This window comes from Phyllobates terribilis, unplaced genomic scaffold (assembly GCF_046119375.1).
Source record: "Phyllobates terribilis strain yellow unplaced genomic scaffold, ASM4611937v1 Scaffold_4__5_contigs__length_816908805, whole genome shotgun sequence".
NCBI classification, from domain to species: Eukaryota; Metazoa; Chordata; class Amphibia; order Anura; family Dendrobatidae; genus Phyllobates; species Phyllobates terribilis.
This window is the reverse complement of record NW_027362764.1, coordinates 570,394,429-570,408,868: the sequence shown is the minus strand read 5'-3', so window position 1 is coordinate 570,408,868 and position 14,440 is coordinate 570,394,429. Positions and strand designations below refer to the sequence as shown.

Below are 14,440 nucleotides of genomic sequence, written 5' to 3'. Positions count from 1 at the left end.
CTGCATAGAGTTTGCCCATCTAGTGGGGCCCCCTCCAAACTAGGTACATTTTATTTTTGTTTTTCAGTTTGTTCCTTCTATGACTTTATTCTTCCCATTAAAATCTCCCTATTAACAGTTTAATACAAACAATATTATTATTTTTAACTTTTCTGCATTGTATAAATTTAACCATTATTATAATTATTAAACTAGCACAGGATGGTTTAAAATGTTGTGCCTAACCCTTGCAGCCCTTGGACAAAACTTCCAAATAGTAGCAAGCAGACATAAATGAGGCTCTGAAAGTTGGACCAGTATGGTAGCATTCTAGCACTGTTTAGGACTAACACTGAACACAAAGTAAGGTGTGTTCTATGCCGAGGTACACACCTCATCATCTGAACTGTCACTCAGGTCATTGTCAAGAGAGGCACTCAAGGAGACCGCCTTGGGCTCCAGGTAGCAGAGGCACATAGCCAAAGGAAAAGAGAGCGTAAGGGCGTATGGCACGGAGAAAGAGGCAGAGAGCAGAAAGAAAAAAATGAAGAGGAAGCATGGGACGAGAGAAGGAGATTGTATTGGAAGATAATGCTGTAAACGTTCAGGCAGGAAACTGGCTTCAGAAATGTTAGGGAAGGAAAGGTAGCCATCATCATCCAAAAGAGAAGGGAATGATTCTGGAAGATGCAAGGAGAAGGAAAACAGTGTCCCCCCTTTGCCAGCTTGCTGCTTATAGCTCATGGCCAACTCATCCTCATTGGGGTACAGCAATGCTTTTTGCTCGGAGTCCCACTCAGACTCACTAGACATCTGAACTGTGTCTGCACTCAGCTTACATGCCACTGATTTATGACCATTCTCCTTACATCTCCTACGCAAATTGGTTGAAGAGGTGGAGGGACTAGAAGGTGGGTGTGGAGAGGAGTGAAATGAGTCAGTTGCAAAACAAGATGGCTGAAGGCAGAGAGCAGCAAACAAGGTGTAAGATCAAAAGGACAAAAAGAAAACTGCGATTAGTTAAATGGTATTCTGCATAAAAGTTTTAAAAAAGCATAACAATTCCATTAATCTTCTAATGGTAGATATATTGTCATCTTCAGTTTATCAATTCACATTTCATAGCCAGAAATATATTATTTAGTAGGGTTAAAACATTCAGAATCCTCACATAATGCACCAAAATTGAGGGAAAAAAATTATTTGTTTTCCCCAAAGTGAGTTTGATCATTACCAAATACCTTACTTAACTGTTATCCCATGACACAAAGATCCTAAAAAGTTTCCGCTATCGGCATCCTTCATAAAATGACAGCTTCAGCATCCACCTGGAGTGGTGTGTCATGCTACGTTTTGGCAGAAGCAGGTCGGAATAATCAATGAGGTAAGGCTTTGGAGGACTAGATTAACCCTAAACTGAGTATAAACTGAATGTTTAGATTTACCCTGTATTTTTATTTAACAAACAGTTAGATCAGCCTGTTATATCATGGGCACACCACCCACCAATATCTAATAGGGGTGGAGCAAAGTTGCACCAAAAACCAAAGAGATACATGAAAAAACAGCTATCCTCACAATCATGCACATAAAATAATATATCATCATTATTTAACACGACAAATACAAGGACAAAGATAAAAATTAAAAACACTGAAAAATGTAAACGTTACACCATTACATAAGTAATGGTGTCCTGTATACACACTCCTCAAAAGATAAAAGGGGTGAGTGTCAAAGATATGGGCCTTCTCTTATGCAGGGCCCTGCAAGTTCTGGGAGAAAACAGCACTATAAAGTGCTGGTGAACGGATACTCACCACAAATATACGACAGTGTTCAAAGTGAAAGTGCGAATTATATTTAAATGTATGTTAAATGAAGATGTTCCATTATTTTATGTACCTGGGTGTGTGCATAGCTGTTTTCTGATGTGTCTCCAGATTTTGCTGTTATATCATCTGTAACTCATAATAATCAAGCATCAAGTTTAGCTGACCAAGACCAATGAACAAAATTAATCAATTAACAAAAAGAATGTCTAGTCAGGCTGTGTCCACACATTCTGCCTACACTGCTTTATTTGCAGCTGTTTTTCAAAATCGGAGGAAAACTCTACGGCTTTGCCATGATTTTATAAAATCACTGTAAGGGTATGTGCACACATTAAGTACTTGGTGCTGAAATTTCTGCATCTCATTAGTAAAATAAGTGCGTTTTGTACATATGTTTTAGGTGCAAATTTTTCTGCAAGTCAAAAAAAAGCAACGTGAATGTAGTTTTTACTCTATATGTCCTTTAAATAAAGAATTATTGAAAAAAATAATTAAAAAGAAACATGTGCATGAGACTTCAGGATTCTCATTCACTTTGGTGGCATCAGGGAAACCCTTCAGGTTTTGTGACAAATCTGCAACATGTGCACAGGCCCTAAAAGCAGAAAGTGGCTGAAGCGTTTCAATATATCCTTATTCTATGGTTGAATGGTTATAGTTATTGATCATATAAGATATTATTTAGAAAACAAAAATACGTAACATTTAGTCTGCCGCCAAGAACAAAATGATGGATTTAAATAAAAACAAGACAGTAAAACCAGTGCCAAATGTGAATTTAAAAAGTTCAAAATCCACCTTCAACACAAAAACAAAAAAAATACATACAATTTTTTTTTTTTTTGCAATACACTAAATAATGTTCATACTTTATTAAATCTGTTCACTGTGGTAGATAAAGCAGAAAGATGCATTCTGTTCACTGTTTTAAACCCTGTATAGGATGCTTTCCACTATATTTAAATTATGTTTGCTGTGGACTATGCACATTAATCATTTGTTAGGTGCAGCCAAACTGGTACCATGTAATCGATTTATTTTTCATTAGACAAATACATCTAGGTTAGGTCAAGAATATTCTGCTATATGCCAAAAGTCCATTCTACGTGTCAGTGTTCAGCAAAGTACAATGACTACTGATGCGTTAACTGCTTATAAGACAGCTCAAGGTAAAGCACACTGCTCAAAAAAATAAAGGGAACACTTAAACAACAGAATATAACTCCAAGTGAATCAAACTTCTGTGTAATCAAACTGTCCACTTAGGAAGCAACACTGATTGGCAATCAATTTCACATGCTGTTGTGCAAGGGGTTGGCCGCGTGGTGCCATTCACATAAGCTGCTTTGCATACAGGTATGCCATTCATCTTTTGATTGATTGTATATGGTCACCCTTGACATATAGCATTGGCTGTCCAGATTACTTGGTATGGATTTGGTCATAATTATTGTACACATGGTACCTTTACTTTACGTATATTAGTTGGCCATCCACCTACTATATACTCTGGACCCTCAGGTGACTCTTACCATACGTTATATGTATATCCAGTAATACTGCTTGGTATATGTACCTGTTGCCTTACTACAATGGATTTTACAGTGCAGCACATAATGTAACTATTATTGTGTGATTTATTGTTGAGTTTGGATACTGCAATGCGGCCCTCCTTCTGCATGTAGTGCCACTTTTTGCCTAAACACTAATAAAGGCTATTTATTCAAATCCTTTGCCTTATTGGACCTATCATTCGGTGGTTCTCTCTTGTTTCGTGTGTGTTACCGAATGGTCTGCCATTCCTTATTGGTCCATATATTAAGCACTTGATATAAGTAAGACCCAGCTATTTTACGGGTTGTATTATGGTCAGCGACCTGTGCTTCGGTATTCAGTGTTTTTTGCAACTCACAGAAGTTGCTCAGGTAGTGCAGCTCATCCAGGATGGCACAACAATGCAAGCTGTGGCAAGAAGGTTGGCTGTGTCTGTCAGCGTAGTGTCCAGAGGCTGGAGGCGCTACCAGGAGACAGGCCTGTACACCAGGAGATGTGGAGGGGGCTGTAGGAGGGCAACAACCCAGCAGCAGGACCGCTACCTCCGCCTTGAGCAAGGAGGAACAGGAGGAGCACTGCCAGAGCCCTGCAAAATGACCTCCAGCAGGCCACAAATGTGCATGTGTCTGCACAAACGGTTAGAAAGCGACTCCATGAGGGTGGTATGAGGGCCCGACGTCCACAGATGGGGGTGGTGCTCACAGCCCAACACCGTGCAGGACGCTTGGCATTTGCCACAGAACACCAGAATTGGCAAAGTTGCCACTGACTCCCTGTGCTCTTCACAGATGAAAGCAGGTTCACACTGAGCACATGTGACAGAGTCTGGAGACGCTGTGGAGAGCGATCTGCTGCCTGCAACATCCTTCAGCATGACTGGTTTGGCAGTGGGTCAGTAGTGGTGTGGGGTGGCATTTCTTTAGAGGGCCGCACAGCCCTCCATGTGCTCGCCAGAGGTAGCTTGACTGCCATTAGGTACGGAGATGAGATCCTCAGACCCCTTGTGAGACCATATGCTGGTGCGGTTGGCCCTGGGTTCCTCCTAATGCAGGACAATGCCAGACCTCATGTGGCTGGAGTGTGTCAGCAGTTCCTGCAAGATGAAGGCATTGAAGCTATGGACTGGCCCGCCCGTTCCCCAGACCTGAATTCGATTGGGCACATCTGGGACATCATGTCTCGCTTCATCCACCAACGTCACGTTGCACCACAGACTGTCCAGGAGTTGGCAGATGCTTTAGTCCAGGTCTGGGAGGAGATCCCACAGGAGACCATCTGCAACCTCATCAGGAGCACGCCCAGGCATTGTAGGGACGTCATACAGGCACGTGGAGGCCACACACAATACTGAGCCTCATTTTGACTTATTTTAAGGACATTACATCAAAGTTGGATCAGCCTGTAGTGTGCTTTTCCACTTTAATTTTGGGGGTGACTCCAAATCCAGGCCTCCATTGGTTAATAAATTTGATTTCCATTGATGATTTTTGTGTGATTTTGTTGTCAGCACATTCAACTTTGTACAGAACAAAGTATTCAATGAGAATATTTCATTCATTCAGATCTAGGATGTGTTATTTGAGTGTTCCCTTTATTTCTTTGAGCAGTGTATAAAGGTGCAAGGAAGAATATTGTTGACCTCACAATGATATATACTAAAAGCAGACACTTATAAATATACTGGTTTTAAATCAATGAGCTAGCTATTATGTTAGCTTACAGTAATAATATTGTTATAATTACAACGAAAACTCCTTAAATTGGTAAAAGGCATCCTTTTTCTTTATGGGCCCCTTTTTGTTTTATCACAGGTTTGTTATCATTCTTTTTCATACAGTAAATATACACTTTGTGGCTGAATCCTTGAGCGCCAGGGCATAGAAAACTAATATGTGCATTCCCTGCAAGCACAAAGGCAACATAATTGGCGGATTTACTAATTTTATAAAATAGTTAGAAAATTTATCATAGTGGCTCATGCTGAACGATATGCATAGTGATGTAAAGTTTAAAGTTTAGCTGTGGTGGGAAAATGAGAACTTCAAACTGCATTTATGCATGTATGAGATTATTTCTAATTTCAGATACGATTACTTGCCACTACCTGGGAAATGCAGTCATTGCTTGCATATCCAAATCGACACTTTAATAGGATAATTAAAAACAAAAAGAGAGGAAGTGCTTAAATGAATGAGAACCTTTCACCAAATTTTTCATGTTGAGCTGTGCACACGATGTAATTGTGTCTCCGGAGAGGAATAAAACTTTTTTTTTTATTTTTATTTCGTCTCTCTTTTGCAGCGATTTTAGCAATAAAATATTTGACACATAATGAGTTAACACACACGTGCACTTAAAGAGGTATTCCCATCTCCAAAATCCTATCCCAACATGTAGGAGGTGTTATAATATTAGCAAATACCTTCAATTAAAAATGTAGTACAGTTTTTCTGATTCGCTATGTCTCTCTCCGCGTGTGCAGGCACTGCAGGATCTAAGGCATCTATACACATTAGGGAAAGAGACATACCGAATCAGAAAAATTATACTACATTTCTAATTGGAGGTATTTGCTAATATTATTATTATTACTACACCTACTAAATATTGGGATAGGATTTTGGAGATGAGAATACCCCATTAACTAAAGTTATCATATAGTGTTCACTGGGGGTGTGTACTTCTGCCTCATGTAAAATGCTAACCAATCATAAGCAGTCTGTAACTCAGAGGTGCAGAAGGATCTTTCATGATGTCGACAAAGTCACATTGTTAGGAGGGTGGTTGCAAACAACTTTAATATAATGGAACGCAACCGACCCCGGGGTCCGCGATGCAGCCTGGTGGACTGCTGCCGAACACTTTCCGGGTGGAAAGGAAAGCAACCAACTTAAATGTTAAACCCTTCCGTGTTTCTGCACAGTGGAACGGGTATAGCAATTCGCACTATCTCCGTTAGCAGAACGAGAGATAGACGGTGAAAATCTATCTGTAGTCCTGTTAAAGCACAGGGACTACAGTGGCGGCGCTAGGATGGGTGTGTGACTACGCCGACGGGTACATGTGCCTCCAGCCAGCGTGCAACCGGACTGAAGGGTACTACTCCACGTGGCTGACAGGCGATAACCGTGGACAGGACGTCTGCAGGCTGCTCGGGGTCTTAGGCGACCCCTTTGGCAGAGCCAGACTGCTAGACGAAGCTACCTGCCTATTTCCACTAGCCTGCCTACTTTCACTACACCTGCCTATGGAAACTACGTGGAACACAGTCATCCACACACAGCAACACTTGCTCAATGATCAGAGCGCACCGCCATGTTTGTGGGTGGGCTTTTAAAGACTAAACCCTGCCCACCGACGCGCCATTGGTGACGCCACCCGTGGACTAATCAGGCGGTGCCAGGTCACCGGGTCAGGTGGGTGCCAAACTACCAATCACAATCCGGCAGGTCACGGGCATGCTCAGTGCGGCGAATCCTGGACTCAGACTCAAAAAGCCCTGTCTCCCTCCGCAACCTATGCTTAACAATGCTAGGCACAAATACCCGGGAGACAATCTGTACATCTCGTGGACCAGCTAGGCGTTGGGGCTGATGACGATGCTGAGCAGCATCAGCCCTGGCTGGACTGAAATGGGAGACCACATATGGTTCTGGACCCATTTCGAATCCAGCAGCAGACTGACGCCTAACACATATGACCTGAGTCCACAGGTCCTGCCAGATGGAGTGTGCAGCCTAAATAAGTACTGAAGATATATTACACAGCACAGAAGTGTGGAAATGTTAACTGTGTAATATATCTTCAGTACTTATTTAGGCTGCACACTCCAGCTGGGAGGACCTGTGGACTCCGGTCTTGTGACTCCGAAGACATCTTCACAGGTTCTTCTGCACTTCTACGCTGTTCGGAACCAAAAGGGAAACATCGATCAAAAAAGTCCAAAGTAGTGAGATAATCAAAGTTTAGCATGTTGTTGTCTACATTAGGTAACACATATTTTACTATGTACTTTCATTTCATTGAATGACCTTACAAGATACATAAGTATTTTAGACACCTTTCTCCACTTGGAGACATGCTGGGTTTACACGGTCATCTATATTATGATCTTTGATGTCATATGAGATACTCGTTACATTTGGCATTGCTCCTTCCCTGCGCGCCCTTTTTTCATGTCCAATTACTCACATGTGTGCATCTCTTATCCTGTACATACAGGTGCATCTCACTAAATTAGAATATCATCAAAAAGTTAATTTATTTCAGTTCTTCAATACAAAAAGTGAAATATATTATATAGAGTCATTACAAACAGTGATCTATTTCAAGTGATTATTTTTGTTAATGTTGATGATTATGGCTTACAGCCAATGAAAACACAAAAGTCATTATCTCAGTAAATTAGAATACTTTATAACAACAGCTTGAAAATGTTTTTAAAATCAGAAATGTTGGCCTACTGAAATGTATGTTCAGTAAATGCACTCAATACTTATTCGGGGCTCCTTTTGCATCAATTACTGCATCAATGCAGCGTGGCATGGAGGCGATCAGTCTGAGGCACTGCTGAGGTGTTATGGAAGCCCAGGTTGCTTTGATAGCAGCCTTCAGCTCATCTGCATTGTTGGGTCTGGTGTCTCTCATCTTCCTCTTGACAATACCCCACAGATTCTCTATGAGGTTAAGGTCAGATGAGTTTGCTGGCCAATCAAGCACAGTGATACTGTTGTTTTTAAACCAGGTCTTGGTACTTTTGGCGGTGTGGACAGGTGCCAAGTCCTGCTGGAAGATGAAATTTCCATCTCCAAAAAGCTTGTCGGCAGAGGGAAGCATAAAGTGCTCTAAAATTTCCTGGTAGGCGGCTGCACTGACTTTGGTGTTGATAAAACACAGTGGACCTACACCAGCAGATGACATGGCTCCCCAAACCATCACTGATTGTGGAAACTTCACACTAGGCCTCAAGCAGCTTGGATTGTGCCTCTCCACTCTTCCTCCAGACTCTGGGACCTTGATTTCCAAATGAACATTGGAACTCTGGGACCTTGTGGAGTGTGTCAATGACTGCCTCCTGGACATCTGTCAAGTCAGCAGTGTTCCCTGTGGAGCCTACTGAAACAGACTAAGGGACATTAGGAAGCCTTTGCAGGTGTTTTTTGTTAATTATTTTACTTTATTGAGATGACTTTTGTGTTTTCATTGGCTGTAAGCCATAATCATCAACATTAACAGAATAAACACTTAAAATATATCACTCTGTTTGTAAAGACTCTGTATAATATATGAGTTTCACTTTTTGGATTTAAGAAATGAAATAAATTAACTTTTTGATGATATTCTAATTTTGTGAGATGCACCTGTAGCTATTTAATAAACTTTGATAATCTGACTACTTTGGACTTTTTTGATCGTTGTTTCCCTTTTGGTTTTGCGCATATATTCTGTATGACAACCTGTCCATTACTGTCCAAGGATACAATTAGCATGAGTCACATATTTGTATATGCTGTGCTATACCAGTTACAGTGAGGTATATCATGCGTTTTTCCATGCATAATTTATAACTTCTACGTTGCTGCTTGCTTATGATTGGTCAGCGTTATACAGGAGGCAGAAGTACACGCCCCCAGTGAAAGCTATCTAATCTAACACCCATTTGGACTTAATATTTAACTTTAGTTAACTCATTAGGTGCCAAATATTTGATTGCTAATATCTTAGGCGAAATTAAAAAAAAAAAAAAAACAACAGTGTTCAGTTCAAAATGAAAAATTTGGTGAAAAGTCCTCTTTAAAAGGGGAATCAAATGTTTAACATGGTTTTACAGAATCGATGAAACAATAGCTTACATAAATAGCACTAATAGCACTACACCAGTCCATTGATTGATTGGTAGTGTCTGGTATTGCAGCTCAAGTCTACTCTATCCAGCATGAGCCACTGTTATAAATCCAGGGAATTTTTAGACAGTCTAATCAGTGGTTGAGTGACTGCAGCCTTCGCATTATGTTTGAGAGATGTTTCTGCTTGATCAGCCGAATGTGAATGCTACAGTCAGTCGCTTGATTCTCCTGCCGGATGTTGATACAAGTACACCGGTGAGGGACACACTAATGAGTGAATAGAAGTGGCACTAGTCTGGAAGGTGAGCACACAGGTTTTTCCATCTCTTATACCACTCTCTTTTTACAGTAGAGGACAACCTTTTTAATTCCAATTCCGCAAACAACCTGTGGACAGATAAGGCACTGCTTCTGAAAAAGAACAGCTATTTTTTATAAGCCTGTACAAATCTACAATCATAACTGCCGGACGGTGTAAATCACATTGGAAATAACAAATCTGAAACTGAAGCATTCATTCAGAAGTAATGATAAATACCTTTGTATCATGACGTATTGTAGTAACAGTAGTGACAACTTCTACTTTCTTGACTTTTTCTTCCTCCTCCTTTTTCTCTTCCTCAACCTTTTTCTCAATTTTTTTCTCTGGGGTTGCTGATGCAATCAAGTTGGTTTGGGATGCACCCTTTGCAGCGATGTATGGGCCGGTGCCCACCTCTGTGGCAGACACAGAATCCTTCATATACAAGTCATGGTTTTCATTCACTGATGCTAAAAGCAAATATGATAGTTGGGAAAAAAATAACTAAGTATGGGATGGTCTGTTTTAAGCAAGCAAACAAAAAAGGGCTGAGTATGTGCAAATTGAGATATAAATGGCAAACTTTTCACATTAATTAACATTATATATATATGAAAACTGTGTGTATTTATATATATACTGTGTGAATGTAAATGGCCAATCAGAATATTCTACTCATATATAATCAGTAGACATTATTAACCCCTTCCCGACATATGACTTACAGTTACGTCATATAGTCGATTCCCTGACTTTGATGCGAGCAGATGATGGCTGAATTCTTCAGCCATGGAAGATGGAGGTCAGCTGAAGACCCCTGTGCCTGTCATTACGGTACTCCTGTGAAAGCCAGCCTGTAGCTGGCATTCAGTTCAAGTCTCCTAAGGGGACTTACAAACACAGTTAAAAAGTGATAAAATGTTTTTAAAAATCTGAAAAAAATAACAAAAAAAAAACAAAGTTCAAATCACCCCTTTTTGCACATTTAAAAATAAAGCAATGTAAAAATACACATATTTGGAATTGCTGCATTCATAAAAGTCAGATCTATCAAAATCTAAAATATATTAATACAATCAGTAAAAGGCGTAAGGAGAAAAAAATCGAAACGTTCAAATTATATTTTTTTGGCTGCCACAAAATTGCAATAGAATGCAATAAGATGCAATTACCCCAAAATGGTATCAGTAAAAATGTCAGCTTATGGCACAAAAAATAAGCCCTCAGACAGCCCAATAGCCAGAAAATTTAAAACGTTAGGGGTCTTGGAAGATGGCAATACAAGCTATTTTTTTTTTTACAAAATTTCCCAAGTTTTTTCAGCACTTAAATAACAATAATAAAAAAACCTGTACATTTGGTATCTGCGTCATCGTACTGACCTGGAGGATCATAATGCAGGTCTGTTTTACCATATGGTAAACATGGTAAATTAAAAACCCAAAAAACATTTGTGGAATTGCAATTTGCAATTTCGACGCACTTGGAATTTATTTCCCCACTTTCCAGTGCATGACAAATGGTATCATTCAAAAGTACAGTTCATCCCGCAAATTACAAACCTTCATATGGCTATGTGGACGGAAAAACAAAAAAAAGTTAAGGATCTTGGAAGAAGGGGAGAAAAAAATGAAAACAAAAAAAACGGAAATTGGTTGCGGTGTGAAGCGGTTAATGTTAGGAGGAAAGCTGCAAATCTGTTAGTTGATGATGTGAGCAAGAATAACTTAAATGCAACTTATCTTGTACGATTAAAACAAGCAATAAAACATCATGTTTACATGCGAGAAATAATCAGATCATAGCTTTCATTTTTCAAGACAATCCAAAATGAAAGCTGTGCAATAATTGCTTACTATAGGCAACAAGAACACTTTCTTTTAGAGGGTTTTCATAAATTTCCCCTTTAGTATATTCATGTATTTTCAAAGTAATCGATTTTGAAACAGCTGTATCCGATTTGTATAATGCTTGACATCTATAATATAATCAGGGATGGGCCCTTCTGCCCGAAGCCTCCATAGACTGTGCAATGCGCCTGTGCAGTTTGGTCGCAGACAGAAAGGCACATCCACATCCCCGACAGGGATGAGGAGTGTGGCGCTGGAGATCGCTGCATGCGTAGGCGCTCAGCACATACCGCAATTTCATGCGCCATAAACACATACCGTCCTGTACGGGCCTGTCATCTCTGGAGAGGCCGGGGGAGAAGAATGGCACGGGAATCAGCAGCTGCACATAGCGCAATATCTGGCGCCATTTTAGTAAAGATAAATTTGCACAGTGTCTTCAACAAAATGGTGCTGGACAGCAGGTTATGTGCATGCGCTTACTCCGGCACCTTTTTGTTGAATATACTCTGCACATTTGTCTTCAATTAAATGGCGCTGGATACCGCACTATGTGCAGGTGCTGATTCCAGCGCCATTTTAGTAAAATAACGCAGGCAACACGCTGCAGGGGAGCGGTGGAAAGGTGAGTAGGAGTTTTTTTTTTCTTAATTTATGGATGGATAAATGGGGGAGCATATACCAGGATGGGGGACCAGGATGGGGGGGGAGCATATACAGCATAAACCAGGATAGGGGACCATATCCCAATAAAAATGCTCGCCACCAGGGCGTAGAACAGGTTCAATAGCTAGTACCATATATCCTATTAACGTTACCTCTTTTCAAACTGAATCCCACCCAGTATTTAGGCGATTTGATGCAATGCTATGCAGAGACCACACATTTACCCTGCAGTGATCACAAAATGGAATTACAAACTGGTCATTCAAATCAATGGCTGATAAAGATGGGAGAATCGAATTGCAGGACTTTGGTCAGATCAGTAATTTGTGACAGCTGGACGGGTATCTCAGTACCTACTAACATTCCCAACTCTTCTTTTGATCATCCAGTCAGGTGCGACATCATCAGCAGTCCTAGATTACTGACCTGGCCGATGGACTGGAGTCCTGCGAATCTTTGTTCGGCTGTGTTCATCGAAGACAGATCCTTTGTGGCTCTATGATATCCATATGCTCAAAAAGCCTTTTTGTTTGTGATCGAAGGAGGTTATAGACACAAAGGGCCCAATTCATCAAGACCGGCCTTGTTCATGCCGTTCTTGATTATGGGACATGTTGGAGTCAGATGTTCCTGATTCACAAAGAGGCATATGCCCCTGCTGAAGTAAGATTTGTGGCATAGTGAATGCCTCCACTCATGAATTTGACGAGTGGTAGTCGCCACGCCCCAGTCCCAGCTTTGCCCATTTCATTGGAGCTGGGAGACACCATTGTGAAGACGCCAATAGTCGAAAATGTAGACGCAACTCAAGATGCGGCTAAATGTTGCAACTTTTCAATGCTTCTATGCCATAATTCTGGCGTGAAAGCATTGATGAATCAGGCTCAAAATGTCCAGCACTTAAGGCCAGTCACATTAATAAAGACACAGCAAAAGTAGACCCTTAATACAAACATGCACATAGGGGATGATTCATTAAAGGGTTTACAACAGTTTTCTGGCATAAAACACTTTGAAAAGAAATATCAGAGGAGTTGTCCTAGAGCCAAGGACCTTGTGGAGAGCTACAGAAAGACCTGGAATCAGCAGGTACAATTGTTTCAAAGAAAACAATAAGTAATGCACTAAGCCTCACTGGCCTGTATGCACGCTCACCACACAAGACTCCATTCCTGAACAAAAAGCATGTTCAAGAGCGTGAACAGTTTGCTCAACAACATTTAGACAAGACTGAAAACTGGGAGAATATAGCCTGGTCAGATGAGACCAAAATTGAACTCTTGGGATGCCAAAGTATACACCATGTTTGGAGGCCAAAAGGCACTGCATATCACCCCAAAAACACCATACCAACAGTGAAGTTTCGAGATGGGAACATCATGGTGTGGGGCTGTTTTTCAGCATACAGCACTGGCAAACTTCATACATTTGAAGGAATGATGAATGGATAAATGTACCAAGACATTCTTGAATAAAAACTGCTGCTATCTACCAGAATGATGAAGATGAAATGAGGCTGGACATTTCACCAAGACACAGACAAAAACACACAGTCAAGAAAACTCTCAATTGGTTTAAGAGAAAGAAAATAAAGCTGCTAGAATGGCCCGGCCAATCACCTCACTTGAATCCAAAAGAAAATTTATGGAAGGAAAGAAAGCTCAGAGTTCATAGAAGGAGCCCATGGGACCTTCAGGATGTGAAGAGTATTTATGTGGAAGAATGGGCCAAAATCACACCTGAGCAATGCATGCGAATAGTTTCTTCATACAGAAGACACCTAGAAGCTGTCATCACCAAAAGAGGCTTTTGTATGACGTTTTAATTAAATTTCAGTAAGCGTGTTCAATACTTTTTCCCCATGTCATTTCTCATTATTACACATAGCTTACTTCATGGACATCTGTAGTTTGATTTCTTTGCCTGGGTGGATTGGATGGGTTACTACCACTATTTGGGGAGAATTTCATGTCAGTAGCACCTTTAGAAATACATTTACTTAGAAAATTCGTGACGGGTTCAATACTTATTTCAGTACTACTGTACCATCTCCCACTGCATAATCTACCTAGCAGCCATCACGCTAAAAAGCAGTTGACATTTCCTGTAGGACACAGGCCTTGTTTTCCTGTTTTTCTTTTTTTATTGAATTCCCCTCAGCTCTAATATAATAGTTTCACTATTAAAATTGTTTAATCTGTTGGAAAGATTCATTCTGAGCTGTATCGCACACTTTAACAAAATTTGAGTTTTCTTCCAATATGTATATCGAGAAGTTAGCGATTCATTTTTCAGTATATCTCAATTTCCTAAAAAAACATTAAAATATCATTTTGGTAAGGAACTATAAAGCAGAAAGTATAGTTTTTACTTTTTTTTAAGAAATCAGCTAATAAAAAGAAATTGCAA

General features: G+C 40.3%; 1 protein-coding gene across 32 annotated transcripts in view; it reads right to left on the bottom strand.

Moving 5' to 3' along the window:
- The window catches only part of EPB41L3 (erythrocyte membrane protein band 4.1 like 3), a 376,691-nt gene that overhangs the window by 53,541 nt on the left and 308,710 nt on the right, over positions 1-14,440 (bottom strand). For 20 of the 32 annotated variants that reach the window (XM_073679070.1, XM_073679072.1, XM_073679077.1 and 17 more), the window contains 2 exons: positions 9,753-9,985; positions 373-936 (listed from right to left, as the gene is read on the bottom strand). In XM_073679070.1, coding sequence (XP_073535171.1) covers positions 373-936; positions 9,753-9,985 — 797 coding nt within the window. The remainder of the gene's footprint in view (positions 1-372; positions 937-9,752; positions 9,986-14,440) is intronic. The other 12 variants (XM_073679083.1, XM_073679082.1, XM_073679085.1 and 9 more) reach the window with 3 other exon arrangements.